General features: G+C 37.5%; 1 protein-coding gene across 1 annotated transcript in view; it reads left to right on the forward strand.

The window, feature by feature from the left end:
- Positions 1-18943, forward strand: part of LOC142351826 (uncharacterized) — a 46618-nt gene extending 27675 nt beyond the window's left edge. The window contains exons 2-4 of the mRNA XM_075404033.1: positions 12254-12763; positions 17405-17963; positions 18471-18943. Of these exons, the coding sequence (XP_075260148.1) occupies positions 12344-12763; positions 17405-17963; positions 18471-18505 (1014 nt within the window). The 5' untranslated portion in view covers positions 12254-12343 and the 3' untranslated portion in view covers positions 18506-18943. The remainder of the gene's footprint in view (positions 1-12253; positions 12764-17404; positions 17964-18470) is intronic.
- Positions 18944-19375: the final 432 nt, after the last annotated feature.

Genomic DNA, 19375 nt, shown 5'->3' on the forward strand with positions numbered 1-19375 from the left:
TGTTGTTGTTGTTGTTTTTGATGTTTTGGATTCCCAGTTGGTCTGGAGGGGCCAATGCCCCCACTGTCTGTTCAGAAGTTTGTCCAGTTGTTTCCGTTACTCCCACATTCGCAGCATAGCTTTCAAGTGCAGACGTTGTTTTCGGAAAACCGATTTTCCACGTGCAACCACATAAGATTGATGATTCTGTTCTTTAGTCCAACTTCGCAATTAAAGTCCACTTTCTCATGTATTCTGTTCACTACTCTAGCAGTTCTGTAGACAAATTGAGTCCTTTTTCGTTCTTTTTGTGTTTTATTTAACTTCAGCGTTACTTGCCCCTGTTGTTCCATGATTGAATGGGTAGGTTGATTTTGTGCTCCTCAATGTCCTTGTAAAGTATCGAAAGGAGCAGAAGATCCTTCAATTGGATGAAGAGGGGTAGAGGTAGGACATTCAGTAGTCTCAACTGAGCTTTGTAGTGAACACAGTGGGGTCAGCACACCCCTTTCAGTACCAGCCTTTGAAAATTTCCGAGCTTCCGGTGATCTGTTCTAGATTGTTACGCGCAATTTATCCCGTAGGGCCAAACGGGTAGTATGACTGATTTGTATAGTCCTAGTTTCATTGAGAATTTGAAATTGAAGGCAATGTTTCTCCTCAAGCAGTAGAATACTTTTTTTGCTTTCTCGATTCGATGCTCGATTAGTGTACTCCAGTTTAACTTGTCCGCAAAGTAGACTCCCAGGTCTTTCACTTTCCCAGGCTCCCCTAGCGGTATTCCGTTTAATGACAGACACGCGCGTATCCCTCGAAAGCTGAGTAAATGGCATTTGTTGACCACTAGTTTCATTTTATTTGATGTGACCCATTTCCCAATTCTCTTTATATCAGTTTGGACTTCTTCGTCGTTTGATTTACAGATGGCTAGGATTTTTAGGTCGTCCCCAAAAATGAAAGTTTTGCTGAAAGTTAGAACATCGGGAAGACTGTTCATAAAGATGCCAAAGAGTAAAGGCCCCAGTAGGGAGCCTTTTGGTACTCCGCTGGTCACTTGTAATTCTTGCGATGTGTGAATTTCAATTCGTACGTTTTGATTTCGCTGACTTAGGTAGTCGTATAGGATGTCTAGGAACCATCCACCTACACTTAGTTTGGAGATGAGCAGTTTGTGGGGCACGGTGTCAAATTCTTTGGAAAAGTCGCTGTAAAATGCACTGACTTGAGCAGTTGTATCATTGTCCATGGCGACATATATTTATTCAAGTATTGCAGGAGATTGCTCATCACTGATCTTTTCCTGACGAAACCGTGTTGACTCTTCGACAGAAAGTTTTTGAAGTGGTTGTATAGCTGTATAGCGGTACGTACATGCACTTTTCGAAGATCTTGCTTTCAATGCAAAAGAGAGATATGGGTCGGTAGTTTTCGACGAGTTTCGGATTGTCCTTTTGTACACTGGTACTACGGCTGCTGTCTTCCAAAACAAGGGTAGTTTCCGGATACGTTTGACATTTTTGAACATGGTGTTAAACGCTCTACACATTTGTTTCTGTGTTGCTGTGAAGAATATTGGCGGTAGATTGTTGGGCCCCAAGACTTCTTGATGTCAAACTTTTTCAAAAAATTTTTAATCATTCCAACGGAGACTTCGAAGTTCTGGAGTTTGGTTTTCTGGTTTTGGTATCTGTTGACAGTGGATGGTGCTTTTGGTGCAAACACAAAGTGGAAGAAATAATTGAACAGTTCCACCTTGCTCTGGGTTGTGCTTGATGACTCTTCTTTACGTTCTGCAGTCTTTGGCATTCGATGCTTTTTTTATGTATTTCAAATGTCGAAAGATTTCTTTGGTGTTTCTTGTGCCAAACACTTTTTCTTGATAAGCGATGCGATCGGATTTGCAATTTTCGAGCACTTCCGCTTCAAGGGCACGCACTTTGTTTTTCCTGTAGGTAGTGGGGCGAGTACCTAGCTTGGTTCGTTGGGTATTCAGCCTTTTCATTTGATTTGAAATGGCAGCGGCTATCCACTGGGAAAAGCATTGAGAAACCGAGTTCTTTTTGGAACATGCATGGTTGTCGATGAGTGTCATGGCTTAATCCTGGAATTCGCTGTACATGTTGTTTGCATTTGAGAAGCATAGAGGTTGGAAACGGTTCGATGACATGTGGCACAGCATTGAGTCAAAATCTGCTTTGGTAAAACAGTAATAACGTTTTTTAGTTCGTTTGTCTTGTTGGTAATCAATTTCTAAGGACGAAACAACAGGAAGATGATCACTACAGTCGTTAAACTGATCAGTACAGGGCATTGAAACTGTTGTCAACTTGGGAGAATACTTCGCAGTTTTGTAGAGCAGTACATCAAAAATATTTTTACCGCAAGTTGGGAAGTCAATAGTTTGTCGGAGGAGACGTTCTTCGAGGATGCTGAGGACGTCCTGTTTCTCTTTGTCGGTGCTCCAATAGGCTCCCCTGTTCGTTGAGGGAAAATTCAGATCGCCACTTATTACTGCTTTCCAATTTTTGGGATTAGCCTCTAGCATACGATGGTAACACGCATTGTTCAATAAGTTCCTTAGGCCTTTTAAGACAGATATTTTCTTTGCGGGAACCCTCAATTGAGAGGGCTCGCGAGAAAAACACGTTCATGTCTTTCAGTTCTGGTCGTCATTCCACGCTTTTGGCTATGACAAGGTTGACGGCAGTGGCTCTAGGCAAAGTGACAAGAACAGCACGCGTTTTGGATCGTTTCGTCCGCCTGAGGGTGACAATTTCAGCTTCCACTCCTATGGTTTTCAAAATGTGGGTTACATGTTCACGTGTTGGGACAAAATTGCGCTCTTTTTGTTGGTTGTGACATAGTCACTTTTTTGTTGTCCTCTACTTTATTCACTACGCTGGCATAACTTTCTTCCACTTGTTCGTGTTTTCCTCATCGCTTCGTTGATCTTCTCTTCCACTAAATCAGTTACTTTTGCTTCGGTGTTTTCCATTTTTGCTGTCACATTGAGTTGGTCGATCTCATCATTTACTTGCATCACAGTTCGGTTTCGGATGAAAGCATCTCGTTCGTTGTTGTTCACGCACGCAGTACAAAGCAGCATTGCAATTTGTCCCAACTCTTCGATTCCGTTAAAAGCTTCTGGCCATAGTCCTGTTCAGGCTGGATCAAGATGTAGATGACAATTGCATGCCACGCAATTGAAGGTCTGATCGCAGTTTGGAATGTTTTTCTTGCAAGTTCTACAAGAACGAGTCATTTTAACTGGAGCTAGTTGCTTGGAAAATTGCTGGAGTGGGTGTCGGTCACTTTTGGCCCAGTAGTTAAACGGTGCCATTGGTGAACAGAAAGGACAGAGAAATATAGACTTATCAGACAACTTTTCAGGTAGGCCAATTGGTTTCCTAGATATTTCCGCTCCCCTTGGCCCAGTAATTAGAGGGCGCCGTAGGAAGCAAAAATTACTAAGAAAACTGTACCTGGTGCTTTGTAGTTACGTCTGCAGCAGCCTTCTTTTACTCTACGAATGTCGCTTGTTCTTGTTTACGATCTTCTTGATATCGTAGTCGTAGCTTCTTAAAGTTGTCAGAAGTTTGACTTCCAAGAACGGTCGGACGTCTAGTTTTTGGTAGGGTTTAGCGTATTGGGGATTATTCTGTTTCCTCTTTGACAGAAGATCCTTTGTTTACTGGGGTTTGGAGTTTGAGTAGGTCTTTGAAGAGGTCGGGAGCTGTGGACATTGGGCTCTTTCTTTGGACGTATACGATTGCCACCAGGTTTGGGATTCGTTCCAATTTCTCTAGAAGATGAGCCGTCGTAAGCGGGGTTCTGGGATGCTTAGGGTGGGACGTCTTGCTGTAGTTGATGGCGACGTGCCACAGAATCACCGGTGAACCGGGGGGATGTTGATATCAAAGACAATCATACCGGGCTGGGCTTCTGGATGAACACTCAGACCTGGGACTGACTCAATGCGTTTTGGGAGAGTCCTTCTGAAATCTGGTGACGTCTTGAGGATCAAACTTCTTCCAAATCCCTCTCGAGTCGCGGGGTATTTGTCAAGAGCTCTGCTCAGTGAACTGGCAGCTATCACGAAGTGCATATGGGAACACAACTGCTGTCCCAGAAAGTCAATATAGGCTGAAACTATTTAATAAATTTCATCTTCATACAAAATTATGAACCTAAACATCTCTCGATAACTAACTTATACTTTCATGGAGCGTGTTATTATTGCGGCTAATTTCCTGCAGCGACACGGAGACATAGATGTTTTAGAAGCCCCGTCTCTTTCTGGCATTTGTCTATAAATAATTCGTTAGCTTGAATTCTTCTCCCCTGATAATTCTTGCTTGGTTTAGATATGTCAATGTAACACCTATAGATCTTTTATAATAGTTGGTTAATAACTATTCATTCAGAAAAATAAAAAATGGTTTTTAAGTACTTTAATATTGGAATATAAATATTGGAATATACCCATAAATCTGTACATATAAACCTAATTTGAAACCTTACGTGAACCTAAATGTATACTGTTTCATACCAAACTTTGACCTCCAGAAACTGACTGGTAATTTATTCATTTCATCAGCAGACGTGGTGCTCATTTTTCATTCTAACAGCACACAGTGCACTTTGAATTTTCGTCTTTACGATCAGTTGCTTTGATTTTGCTCTTTTTGTTTGACCTCGAATGATGTTATCACCGTTCTGTTATTGTTGACCTTTATTGAATTCAAGTTATCCGTATCTTTAATATTGGATATCCCTATTGAAAAATAATGGAGAAAACGTTAATTTTTGTGCGGTTGTATGTTTTGGCAATCAAATGTGACTCGTTTTTGTTGCAAATTACTTTTGTCATTTGTGTTAGTTTTTTTTCAGACGACTCTGACCGCTAAATGAAAAAATAATTTAATTGGAACAAAAATTAATTTGTTTATATTTTATAATTTGTACAAAATTTATATAGTTTGTTTTTGAATATCCTTCAATGCCTCAAACTATCCTTAGGCTTCCGTGGCTTTTGGACATATGGCGAACGGGTTAACATTTTTAGTTTTGAGGAAAATTCTGCATATCTAGAGCCATATAACTAATTTGTGAGTAAGGTCATTGTTAAATGTAAATTGTTCTCCATCGGAGCAATCGATGGGTTTTTTCCTTCCAGATTGTGTCCAATTCACAAATTGTCGCGGATTATCACCCGGGAGTCCCCATCACTTGTGTGATTGACACTGCAATTTTTGAATAAGGTTGTTCGGTGTGTCAGGTCTCAATTTTTATTAGTGTTGTGTAAACCCAAAGTGTTGGCTGGGAAGTCCTTTGTGCTCTAGGGAATATATACTTCATAAAAAGAGGAGTAGAAAAATGTTCAGTCCGAAAACTCAGAGTGTTAGGTGTCACCTCAGAATGTGAACCATTATTATACAAAAAGTCTAACTTAACACTTAATCATTGCAAGAACGACGCCACGTTCCGCCGAGCTACTTCAATGAGCAGAACTTATACATAAAAACAATCTGATCCCTTCAATGCTGGCCAACAATAGCCTTAGAAATATCTTTTAGCTACCAGTGAAAGAAGATACTTTAAGCTTACTATTACCTGAAGACAGGGCGAGTAAGTATCAAAGATCTCTTCAATTCTGTGAACTCTTGCATCAATCTAGTGTTGCGAACCCGTTTGTTATGCAGGAACAGATACTTGAGAAAATCAGAAAAGAGAAGCAGGTACTGGGTTGCGAAATCATTTAAGAAATTTGAAATGTAATTTCTCTAGATCTTGCGTAGAAAAGACCGTCGTGCTGATTGAATGCACTCAAGTTAAAAAGGTGCAATTTTGATCAAACTAAGGGCTAGTTGTCATTGCCCTCAGACACGGCTGAAACTGAAATTACCATCAATATGCTTTTGAGAAACATTTAAATTAACTAATAAGTAATGTAACATTTAATGTAACTAAATTAGTGTAACTCATAACTCATCAGGCTCAATGATATACGCGGTCCAGTTACCAATTTACATGGTGAAGCATGTGATATCGAATCGGAGCCCTGTGTTTTGACTTTTCAAGGAAAAAACTTGGAAATATTGAAGTCTCGCAACTGACGACGATGCTCGAATAGGTTTCAAAGAAAACGGGCTGTTTGGTTTACGCTCCAGTGAAACTTCTTTTTATGTGATAATACACATTGTTTGCTAAGAATTGCCCGTAAAGCTTATCCGATTCATAAAAATATCACGAAAAGAGCGAGAAAGCCACCTTCTGTCCTTGATCTTTCGGGGGTGGTTAATATCTTAAATCACCTTATAAATCAGAACTTTTTTGTTCCGACCCCCACTTAGTGGGGAGGGAGGAACTATATACTCAACTGGTTTTTTTTCGTTCAGTCAATTTTGGCCGATCGATATATTCATCGTAGAGAATTGCGAGTGGTATCATTAAAAAGCCCGTCCAGCGTAGAATACGGAATTAAAAAGATTTTTTCAATTTTCGTTTTTTACAGGGAGTTATCAAGGTTTAAAGTTTTGTGAACATTCGACTGTTTTTGTTCACATTTTCAGTAATTTTTGCTAAATTTTGGCACAATTTCGCTAATAAAATTTAAAATATGTTAAAATTTTTAACGACAGAGAGTTTTTGTCACCGTTAGAGATAGAAGGGCGTTGCTGAATTGCTTGATTGAAGTTTCTTGGCTAAAATCTTTAATAAAATTTTCAAAATTCGGTTTTTTTTCATCAAAATGGCATAAAAATGCTTTTGTTGTCCAATTTGTGAAAGTTTGCCAGACGTAGTGACCTAGAAACCTCCACACAGACTCCCTAATCAACAAAAGAACGCTAGTTGCAATCAGGCGCCATATGAACGTCTTCTGGAATTAAAGTCTTCTGCCGTTTTTTGCAGATTTAACTCGATAATTATACAAAATGCATCGTTTTTTGAATAACAATAGTAGATAGTTTGTTTTCAGAGAACCAAAGGGTTTTTTGGTTTTGAGGAAGATTTTTTGTAAAATTCAACTGAGTTCTTGTCTTTTGCCTTCAATTGTTATTCTTTTCTAATTTTTGAGTCTAACCACTCAAAGATCTAAATTGCTTCCTCAAGATGTGTAAGTGAACCTTTTCTATGCATTCGGTTGTTACCTAGTGTCTCTTATGTTATTAAATTTGTTTGTTTTAATGAAACATCTGTTATTTTTTGAACTTATGAATTTTTTATTTTTTCGGACAACTTTTTTTCTTATTCCCAGTGTGTACAGGTCAACATTTCCTCATTATAGAATACAAATTAATTTTTTGGCCAATTTTTTTTAACATAAGCTATTCTTGCTTTTGTTACTACGAGTTTTCATACAAAATTTTGTGATTTTTGTTCATATTTGCCCATTTTTGCTGTTGTTTTTGTTTCTTTGATAAATTTCCACATTATTTAACAGTCTAACTGAAAAAAGCTTTAAAAGATTTGGAAACGAACATGTTTATTGTTTTTATAACATATGGTTTCAAGGGCTGCGACACCGTTCCTTTATTTGTTGTTAATTTTTGAGGTCATATGCCAACTATTGGTTAAGTAAAGGTCTCATTGGCCAACTATAGAAAAATAAATGAACTTAATAACTGATATCGGTGAATAGCCATTGGCTTTTTTTACTTCCGAATTAAATTTCCAAAAAATGAACAGTATTCTTCAACTTATGCCTTTTTGTTTTGGTTTGCGTTTTTTTCCTGTTTTACAATGTTGTATCATTTTCGTAACTCAGCCTCCAGAATTAGAGCTCTTTTTAATGTTTTGTTGAACCAAACCTTAATTTGTCTCTTGTTTAAACGTTTTAATTTATGTCTTCAGGGGTTACACAGTTTATTTCAGAAGAATTTTGTGAAGTTGAAATACTTCTGTTTTTGCGGTTCTTTTTGCTGTCATTTGGTGGTCTCACTAATAAGAGGCACAGTTAGTTTTCCAAGTAGTTGCAAGACAAACTCTCTACTCTTTTAGTCGAAAGCTTTTGTTGGCTATGAATTTTGAAAATATTTGATTTTTTAAAAAAGACTTTTCTTTTAAAAAAGATAGATTTTTGAGATTTGCCAATTTAATTTTGTTAAATTTTTGCTTGGCATCTCTATAGACAATTCACATCATTTAGGTATTGAAATGCAATTTGCTTTGCATAACCGCTTTTTTTCCTCAAATGGTCTTTGTTCATGGTACAACCATTTTTCATAAAATATTCGTGATTTTTGCATATTCGCACCTTTTTGTAGGTTTTCTGTTTTTTCACAGAATCACAAAAATGGCCGGCAATTGATTTACAAATTTTGTCACTTGCAGAAAACGCAAACGAAGATTTTTAATGTTTTTAGTGATCAGCTTAATTTTTAGTTGGCTGGGACATCGTTTTCGTGCATATTTTTTGTGCAAATTTTCCCTTTTGCCTGTATTTGTCGTTCTTTTTGTTGTCGTATGACGATTTTTTGTAAAATTCAACTGAGTTCTTGTCTTTTGCCTTCAATTGTTATTCTTTTGGCAGTCTAATTTTTGAGTCTAACCACTCAAAGATCTAAATTGCTTCCTCAAGATGTGTAAGTGAACCTTTTCTATGCATTCGGTTGTTACCTAGTGTCTCTTATGTTATTAAATTTGTTTGTTTTAATGAAACTTCTGTTATTTTTTGAATTTATCAATTTTTTATTTTTTTTGGACAACTTTTTTTCTTATTCCCAGTGTGTACAGGTCAACATTTCCTCATTATAGAATACAAAATAATTTTGTGGCCAATTTTTTTTAACATAAGCTATTCTTGCTTTTGTTACTACGAGTTTTCATACAAAATTTTGTGATTTTTGTGCATATTTGCCCATTTTTGCTGTTGTTTTTGTTTCTTTGATAAATTTCTACATTATTTAACAGTCTAACTGAAAAAAGCTTTAAAAGATTTGGAAACGAACATGTTTATTGTTTTTATAACATATGGTTTCAAGGGCTGCGACACAGTTCCTTTATTTGTTGTTAATTTTTGAGGTCATATGCCAACTATTGGGTAAGTAAAGGTCTCATTGGCCAACTATAGAAAAATAAATGAACTTAATAACTGATATCGGTGAATAGCCAATGGCTTTTTTCACTTCCGAATTAAGTTTCCAAAAATGAACAGTATTCTTCAACTTATGCCTTTTTGTTTTGGTTTGCGTTTTTTTCCTGTTTTACAATGTTGTATCATTTTCGTAACTCAGCCTCCAGAATTAGAGCTCTTTTTAATGTTTTGTTGAACCAAACCTTAATTTGTCTCTTGTTTAAACGTTTTAATTTATGTCTTCAGGGGTTACACAGTTTATTTCAGAAGAATTTTGTGAAGTTGAAATACTTCTGTTTTTGCGGTTCTTTTTGCTGTCATTTGGTGGTCTCACTAATAAGAGGCACAGTTAGTTTTCCAAGTAGTTGCAAGACAAACTCTCTACTCTTTTAGTCGAAAGCTTTTGTTGGCTATGAATTTTGAAAATATTTGATTTTTTAAAAAAGACTTTTCTTTTAAAAAAGATAGATTTTTGAGATTTGCCAATTTAATTTTGTTAAATTTTTGCTTGGCATCTCTATAGACAATTCACATCATTTAGGTATTGAAATGCAATTTGCTTTTCATAACCGCTTTTTTTCCTCAAATGGTCTTTGTTCATGGTACAACCATTTTTCATAAAATATTCGTGATTTTTGCATATTCGCACCTTTTTGTAGGTTTTCTGTTTTCTTTTCACAGAATCACAAAAATGGCCGGCAATTGATTTACAAATTTTGTCACTTGCAGAAAACGCAAACGAAGATTTTTAATGTTTTTAGTGATCAGCTTAATTTTTAATTGGCTGGGACATCGTTTTCGTGCATATTTTTTGTGCAAATTTTCCCTTTTGCCTGTATTTGTCGTTCTTTTTGTTGTCGTATGACATATCCTGGATAATGAAAGGCCTCAGTTGCTCTCAGTAGAGGTATAAAAGACTCACTCAATGATTTCATTTAATGCGTAATATTTCTAATCAGTTCGAAGTTAATTCTTTTTTTAAAAAATCAATGTTTTAATAAACTTTGCCCTTTTGCTCATTTCTTGTCGACTTGCTAACAAGTCGAATTGAGGAAAAGTCCCATATTTTGTTCTAATAAAGTATCGGTTAATCTACTGAGTTTAATTTTTATCTGATGCCATTTTGATTTGGTTTTTAGTGGTTTTCAAAAAATGGGAAAGGAATTTTGGTCGTAATTAATATTTGTAACTATTTGATTTTTATCGCCGTCTTTTACGTTAGTCATATTATGGTAGCCACAGGTCTCATAGGCCTTCTAAGTTAGACTGTTTTATTCTTTTAGTAGTTTGTTGAACAATATGTTGATATCCTAATTTTTTATATATCTTCCTCGTTTGGTAGACAATTAAGTGAAAAATGTAGATGAGCGGGGTCGGAACTTAATGTGCGAACGTACATTACCGAGCCTCCTTGTCAAATATCTATTCAAGTCTTGTACACCCTTTTTTATTCCCGCAGAACCCCTATCTTTCGAAATTAAGTAAAACACAAGGTCTGGCGGGAAAGTTTTTGTAAATTCTAACAATTTTTGGCTCCTTCCCATTTTAGCCACCCCCGAAATTAGTGGTCTGAGAACCTATAGCTCTCGCCCCCAATCGTAATACGTATACCATAATGGGGGCTAAGAACGGAAAGACCGCATTTTTGTTTTAAGAAACGGATAACGACCGGAAACTGGATCTCCTGATTCGTAATTTAAAGTTCTCATTTTCAGTTCAAAGCTGAGCCGATTCGGCGCATAGATAGCTGCATATAAGTTTTGTGTCTTTTACATTGAAGCCCCACAGCTTAGTGTCAGATAACCTATAGTTCTTGCCCCCAATCATTATAAATATACCATGATGAGGGGCTTTTAATGGAAAGACCGCATTTTTTGGTATGAGAAAAGGTTAACAACCGAAAACTGGACCTCCTGATTCGTAATTTCAAGTTGTCATTTTCAATTCTCAAGCTTGGCCAATTCCGATTTAGCGCGTTGATAGCTGCATATAAATTTTGGGTCTTTCACATTAAAGCCCCCCCCCCCCCCCCCCCCCCCCCCCACCAATCATGGTAATTATACCTTAATGCGAGAGGCGCCATAATTTCATGGGGCGGGGGCTGTAATGGGAAAGACCCTAAACTTTATTAACAAATTTTAGCTACTGGCATAACAGCATTTTTGTTGATGGTTTCGAGTTCATGCAGAATTCTCTCTGCAGAAGTTGTAATCTTCGAAACTTGCGCGACACAGAAATTTGAACCCGTTAGTCTTTCCTTGCTGTTCACTAACGAATTTTAGCTGCTGGCATAACACCAGTTTTGATGATGCTATGCATCATCGAAACATAGCAAAAACGGTAGCCAAACGCTTCAGCAATTTTCTGGCAACTGAAAAATTATCTTAAAAATCTTTTGAAGCGTAAAACGCATGCATTCTAATCCCTCAAACAAACAAAATCGGCGTTCGACCTATTGGCGTAGGAGAAATTTCTTATATAGAACTTTAATTCTCATGAAGTAGTAAAATAACACTTTTATATTTAGTGTATCTTATAACCCCTCAGCTCTGATAACCCCCAAGCTTATTGATCATATAATGTCCCACTCACCTTCCGCCAATAACGATAATTATACCATGATGGGTGGGGGCTATAATGAGAGGGAAAACCCGTTTTAAGCCACGGCTGCCGTAGCACATCATTTTAGAGGAGAATGAAGCACAGTAAAGAATCAGAAATCTCATGCGAATATTTCAGGTTTTCTGAGATGTAATTTATATACAGATATAACCCCGTTCCCACTGGGTGTGTTCCGAGTCATACAATATTCACTCCAGGATACATTTTTTCGATAATACGTCAAATCAAGATTGATCGACTACTATTTTTTATCAGTTGTGCTGATAGAAGTGATTTTAGTTATAAGTGGCCAGGCTATTATTGAATTGCGATTTGTGAATCATTATTGTGCCTTATATAGTTAGTTACCAATGGTTATTGGGATCTTTTCCGTTTTTGCCCCCCCCCTCCCCAGCTTAGTGGGCGCATAATGTTATTTGCACCCCCAGACGCACGTGCCATATTTTTACACAGTGATTTACTATGTAATGACACGTGCTCTGTAACTGGGGGCGCATAACGTACTGGGGGGGGGGGGGGGGGCACAAACGGAAAAGATACGGTTATTGATTCTTATTAAATGTTTGAATATTTTAGTTGCAATTGTGGCGTATTGTGAATGAAAGTTGGCCAATGATGGCGTCTAGCTGACAGATTTGCGTTTGTATCCTCAACATTCCTGCAGTAATGGCAATTAGCAGAAGTTTCAGTTTATTTTTACTATTTTCGTTAACTTTGGCTGAGTCTGATCATCTCATTTGGGAGCCATCAGAATGCGACTTTGTAAATTCAAATTCTCAGTGCATTAATTGTAAAATCAAAGAAGCTCATCAAGGTACCTTCCCACCTAAAACCTCAGACGCACCCAAGAAGCCTACAAAAGTGCAAGTGTTCCTTTACTACCCGGAGAACGCTACAAATGAAAGAGAGGATTTGGCGAGTGGTCTGAGATTTTTAATTCAACATCCAAATGATACAGACAGACTTGCTGGATACCAGATATTTACGGACTTCAGAACCCACTTGGATGGAAATGTACAAATTAGCACACCTGTGAAGACAGATGTGAAGTTTGACGTCATTTATCCCGAAGATGCGCAAATTATGGTAAAATGACTTTCTGTTGTCCAAAAAAATGATAAATTGGAAATAGCATAAAAGCAACTGATTTATTGACCAATCAGATAAGAGAACAAATTTCGCGCATATGCTTGGGCTCAACTACTGTCAAGTTTTGTACTTGCGCATAGGAGTTCATTTCCGCCCCCGAGATGACCGACTACGCTTGTAGGGGAGGGGGCTTTCTTTTTACTCATTATATTCAACGGAGTAAATTAAATAAAACAGGCTATGGCATTCAGCCCCTAACATTGTTTTGAAAGTGCCGCCAGTTTACTAGGTACCAATGAGCTAGAAAGATTGTGTTGAAAAGATCCAAAAATTCACTTTCAGCTTTAAATAGCGGTTATCTTTGAATCCTTCAATTCCAATGACTGCATACATTTTGAGCTGAACTTCCAGCGGCGATTTTGAGACGGAACTTCTCGAGGTATACGGAGCACATAATTGGGGGGGGCAATATTTAATTGTTCTGAAACGAAGTTTGTAATAATTATATTAGTCCTGCGGTCATTTTAAATCCGATTTTTTCGTGACCGATTTGTTGTCTGGCGCTTTTAACTTTCAAAAACGAGATACACAGGTTAAGTGACTGAGCAGCTCCCTGAAAGTCTTGCGGCTTACTAAACTCAAACTATCCTACAAGTATCACGAATCCATCAAGAAGCTGAAATACGAGCGAAGGATAATTGAAGTCGAGAAAGCTACTTTGTCCGTTCAGCTTCTTCAGTACAGGAGAAGCTGGTCCGTCCGCATCGAAAGACATACAGAGATTGACTACCATGATTAGTGATAAGATAGAGGCTTCGTATTCGGACGTGATCAGTTACGTTAGGCCAAAAATGAGTTTCGCATTCTTGCGTAGCTCCATACTCTGCCTCCGTGGGGCACGCTCAATGTTCCGGCGCCGTTTAGTAGAAGCCTCAATAGGAACCATTATAGGGGAAGACGTCTGCTGTCCTAGATGTCTATAAATTTAATTGAAATGTTTCAAATCACCACATCTTGTACCTCATAACGATTTTGGTTCTCATATTTTGTTCGTAATTCTGCTGTTCATTTTTCTGTTCGCATTTTGTTCGTATTTCTGCTGTTCAAGGCTTTTGATGCCTGAATTTTTTGACTACTTTCACGATTTATAAATGTATTTATGAGTTGACTTGCCGCCTCCGAGTTAACCGACTGCCCTTTTAGGAGCGGGGCTTTTTTTAATTGACCTTAAAAAACTGGAGTTTGAATTCAGAACTCTTGTATATTCAGAACGTTTAGAATTACAAAAAACTTCTGGTGACTGAATCCTTCAGAGAAGATTTTCGTTCGGCTGGATGGCTTTGTAATATCAATATTGAAATCTCCGAATGAATTGTGTTTGCAGTTGGACCGTACTAGAAACAAATCTAGGGAAGTTGTTCAAGATTTGCTCCAGGCGATTTTATGTTTTGTAAAGGGAGCATTATTTGGGTTTTTTTCTTGTGTTATGCAATCCAGGCTAAGTTTTAGAAACAAATCTAGGGAAGTTGTTCAAGATTTGCTCCAGGCGATTTTATGTTTTGTAAAGGGAGCATTATTTGGGTTTTTTTCTTGTGTTATGCAATCCAGGCTAAGTTTTATTGAGTGGTTTGTTTATGCGTTTTTCAGTTTTTTTAAAATTTGTTCAGACTGAGAGAGGAGTTATAACCGCTTTCTAGTTCGAGCGTACAGTCGCCTCCACTAGAATAAAACTAAAAGAACTGGAAAAAGCCACATTTTGATTTCATTTTGAAATACATATTCTAATTTCAGTGTACAGTCTTTTCCACTTGACGTAATTTTGATGTCTAAAGGTTAGCGGCAGTTGCTTTTTTAATAAATGTTTATTAAAAAACCAAAAAATCAAAATTTTTAGTGCTTATGAGTATTTTTTGAAAATCATGATAAATAGCCGCGAAGCGATAGCGGCTATTATTGGGGACATCGTGGTTTTTCTTTAATTCGTCGTCTCCATTGATGATTCTTTCAACCTGACTTCTTTGAATTGACTTCTCGGAATTGACTTCAGTGACTTCTATTGCTCTGCAGTTAAAAGATGTGTGCGTGACGTTATTTCTGCTTTTAGGCCAATTGCGCGACTTACCTCGCTAAAAAAATGACTTCTGAACTCACTTATGGAACTTCAAATTTTACGAACATTTTAGTTAAAGATCAATTGTGTGCATCTAAGTAGTGCCAAACTTATATGCGCTAATTGTGGAGTATTAGTGTTGTTTTTGATTTCGAATGTCAATTTTGAAAAAGCTCTCTAAGCGCTTCTTCCTTATAGAACGTATGTGTGATAAAATTGACAGTCCGAGCCTAGTGGTCTATTAAAGGACTGGTGGTTGATATGTGTATCTTATTTCTTTTTTTGTTGTTTCAATTCATGGAAGGCCACAAGCGTCTATCGCGGCTATTCTCTGTCTATGTTTTATTTTTGAGTTGTTTGGCAATTTTCAGGTTTCACTAAAAAAACTGAATAAACTTTTTTGATTGTTCTTTTAAAAAAGAGATTAAAGCTGAGTTGTTTGGCAATTTTCAGGTTTCACTAAAACTGAATAAACTTTTTTGATTGTTCTTTTAAAAAAGAGATTAAAGCAAATTCTGCGTACAGAAGGCGGTTTTTGAAAAGGCTGTTTCGTTCGGAAAAGACAATTTGAGTGTTTTCCACAATCAGCTTTATTCTTATGGACTACCTGAGATACATTCAGCGGATTTCTTGAAACCTTTTTCTCCATTTGTTGTGAACTATTGTTGAGTTTGGAGCGGTTATAATTAGGCAATAGAATTGATGACTAAATACATTCTAGATTTGAGAAGTTTTGTGGAAAAATTGAGGCGCTGCGTTGTTATCTTTGAATTAGATTACAATTGAAAGTACCAGATTTAGTGGAATTTTTATGAGTTCGTTTTTGTTTTCATTAATTTATTAGAATATCTTTGTCCTTAGAAGAAGAGCTAAGGTCTACATCGCTTGAGATCTTCATGAATTTTGCTGTGAACTACTATTTTTTAGTTGTTGGTGCGATATTGCTCCTCATTTTTCCCAGCTCAACAATTCAATATGCACAGCCGCTGCCCGCTCCTACGGTCTTTTTGATTTGATCCTGATGCTTCAAGTTGGTTTTTGTGTTTCTCAGGGAACAAGAATTGAAACGGAAGCGAAATGCTTGCGAGGAGTGTCAATGCATTTATTCAGCATTGACACTCCTCGCCCATACAGTTGTAATAAGCTAAGGTTTCAAAAGAACACTGTCCCCGCCGCATTGCGCATTTGCATGTTTTGACGATTGTTCGCTAGATGAAATAGAGTGAAAATAACAACACGATGCTCAGTTCCATTTTTTGACCTTTTTGAAACGTTCGATTATTTTCGAAGACCGCCAAAAACGTGCAATTGAACGCCAATGTGCTCATTTGAATATCAACATTTTTTCTCCATTAAGCTTTCATTCCTCATTTTTTTCTGCATATTTTATACACTTTGACCTGTGAACTCTAACCTGTGTATTTTGAAGCGTTCGCTTATTTCAACTTTACGGGACACGCTATATAGTCTGTCATAAAGTTGGAATAAGCGTACGTTTGAAAACGTCAAAAACAGGCATTTGATTGTAAACGTTTTTTTTCCATTAAGCTTCTATTCATCAATGTTTTATTGAACGTTTTTTTATTAAGCTTTCATTCATCAATTTTTTCTACATTTTTTTAAATTTGAACTTTGACTTTTGAAATCTGTTCAGTGGATTTTGAAACGTTCGCTTATTTCAACTTAATGGGACAAGCTATATAGGCAACAGTATATAGTTAGTCCCATAAAGTTGCAAAGCTATCGAACGTTTGAAAGGTCAAAGTTCAAATTTAAAACATGCAGATATCTAGCAAAACACTGTCCATTTGCATGCCCCGAGCTTTTCGAACGTTCGCTTGCGTTGCAACTTTATGGGACTTACTACAGAGTTCAAAGGTCACATTCAAATTTTTAATGTAGAAAAAATTGATGAATGAAAGCTTGATGAAAAAAACGTTGGCATTCAAATGACCAATTTGATGCTCAATTGCACAGTTTTTGAGGTTTTCGAACGTTCGCTTATTTCAACTTCGTTTTCAGACTATATAAACTTTCGAAAGCGTTTCAAGTTAAAGATGCGGACTATTTTTCAACTTGGAGACAGACAGTACCAGTCTCAGAATAATTAAATGTTCATTTGTAAAAGTAGTAACTGACAGGACAGTTGCGTTTCAACTTTAAAGTGGAATTGATGACATTAGAGGGGTTCACTGAAAGCATAGCGAGGTGAGGAGTATAGTAAGTCCCATAAAGTTGCAACGCAAGGGAACGTTTGAAATGCAAATGGACAACGAAATGCTGATCTCTGTATGTTTTTTATTTGAACTTTGACCTTTAAAACGTGCAATAAGGTTGCAACTTTGTGGGACCGACTATAGTAAGTCCCATAAAGTTGCAACGCAAGCGAACGTTTGAAAAACGCCAGACATGCAAATGAACATCATGAATGCAGAATCTGCATGTTTTAAATTTGAACTTGACCTTTAAAACGTGCGATAGGGTTGCAACTTTGTGGGACTGACTATATGTGTGAAGATGACCTTTAGGTGGACCTTCCACTTACGTCAATGTATGAGACGTATGGAGAAGAAGACCCCTATTTCTGGCTGGATAGGAAACTCGAGGTCCATGTTTGTTCAATGCCAGCCCCACGGAAGGAGGGAATTAGCAACTGCATCAAAGAAAAGGAGAGGCCTCACATTCGATTACTGCCCAACTTCAAACAACCAACTGAACCCGTGGCCGAGAGATGCACAGCATTGGAGGTTGATGATGATGTATCTACAGGGCAAAGTGTAAACATATTTGTAGCGGGTACAGTCCTTATTGGGCTTATTGTGCTGCTAACGATAATGTTGTTCTGTCTGCGCAACAAAATCCCTTTGGTGAAAACAATTTGGAAAGGGGACAGAGGTGAATCGGAAAAGGAATCAGGAGACTTTGACCCTGTTATCGGAATGTGGGAATCTGCACAGGCTTTGGACAAGATGCTGAGCATTTCGCAACCTGCAGACTTTTCTCGCAGTGATCACAACATGTCTGTCGCACCATCCGATTCCAGATCCTGCGTGAACTCTCAATCAGGCTACGATATTCGTTCATATGGTGAGCAAATGTTATCATGGAATAATTTTCAACTGGGAGCTATCTATTTCTGATAACCGCAGCTCAGATCTGAGGCGGAACAATTTGATCAATTACACTATATACATTTGTATAATCGCAGATGTACAGAGCATCGCATTTGTATCATAGCAACCCCCGCCCCCACCCCCCTTTGGGGGCAAACCCCCCAACGACCGGTTATTAGGTTTCAACTGAGGCATGACTTGCTTTTCGAATGTAAGTCATTCAGAGTGGTGAAAGAGTTTCTTAATATGTAAGTAACCTCAAGATGCATTATTGTCGTCCCCTATCTTGCCTTACAGACCGGAATTCTTCACCCCAACTGCATTTATGTTGACGGCGCAATTTATAGTATTAAAATAGAGGTGAAAGGATACGGTTGTAAAAGCGGAAGATCTGCTTCAATTATAAATTACTTCCGTGCATAAAAGCTTTTGAAGGGATGATAGAAAAGTAATGATTGATAAAGGATGGCTTTTGTTTCAGGGTTTATGAACGGTGGCAACCACATGAATGTATGATGGAATTGGGTTGGGTGATGGATGGGGATGCTTGTTCTGTCGTGTCCTGTTTGTTCTGTTGGCTTCTTCTGCAGTAACACAATAAATCTACGTCACTGACAGTTTGTGTGGTTGGTCTTTGTCTTGTGTCTGTCTTGCCTTTTCGTTCACAGGAGAGGAAGGCTTGTTCACAGGTTTGCACAAACAATGCGTATGCTGCTGCATATTACGAAAGGCTTTATTTTAAAACTTACCTCCTCATTTTATTCCCATACAAACAATCCCTTCAGTGAAACGAAACAGTTAAGTGAAATGAAATACCCTAATGGGATATAATTGTGTTTAGTTTCCATGGGAAGTCCTTTTGTTTCACTGTTTCTTTTTGATGAGTTGTGACCACGTTGAGCTCAAAAATCAAAGGCACATTTCAGTAATCTCTCTCAGAAGTTTAGTCGAGCTGTTAATCGACCATTCCAAGATTTCTCTCATACGTATGATCAAAACGACGGCTCATGATCTGTGGTTTTTATAGAACGTGCTACTAGATCTAGGGACTTGGATGCTTCATGTTATCAATTAGGTAGGTTTTTGAGAGGGGGCTTGTTGAAATGAGCCATTGTTTAATAGATTTCAAATTAGCACGTGGTGGCACTTCATATATTGACCTAATTCGAAGTACGTTGTTGAAATTAGGTTTTAGTTATGAGTTGTTGCTGTTTGATGGGTGCTTATTACTGTGTTTCGCTCTAGTAACTAATATGACTAATGATAATACTACTGTTATGGTTGCTGTTACTGTTATAACTAGACTTATCATTTCCGTGCTCTCTCTCTCTCCATGTGGCTGATAGGCCATACCACTTCATTATTGGTGTTTATTTCGGATCTACT

The sequence above is a fragment of the Convolutriloba macropyga genome, chromosome 13 (genome assembly GCF_964194025.1).
Source record: "Convolutriloba macropyga chromosome 13, txConMacr16.3, whole genome shotgun sequence".
NCBI classification, from domain to species: Eukaryota; Metazoa; Xenacoelomorpha; order Acoela; family Convolutidae; genus Convolutriloba; species Convolutriloba macropyga.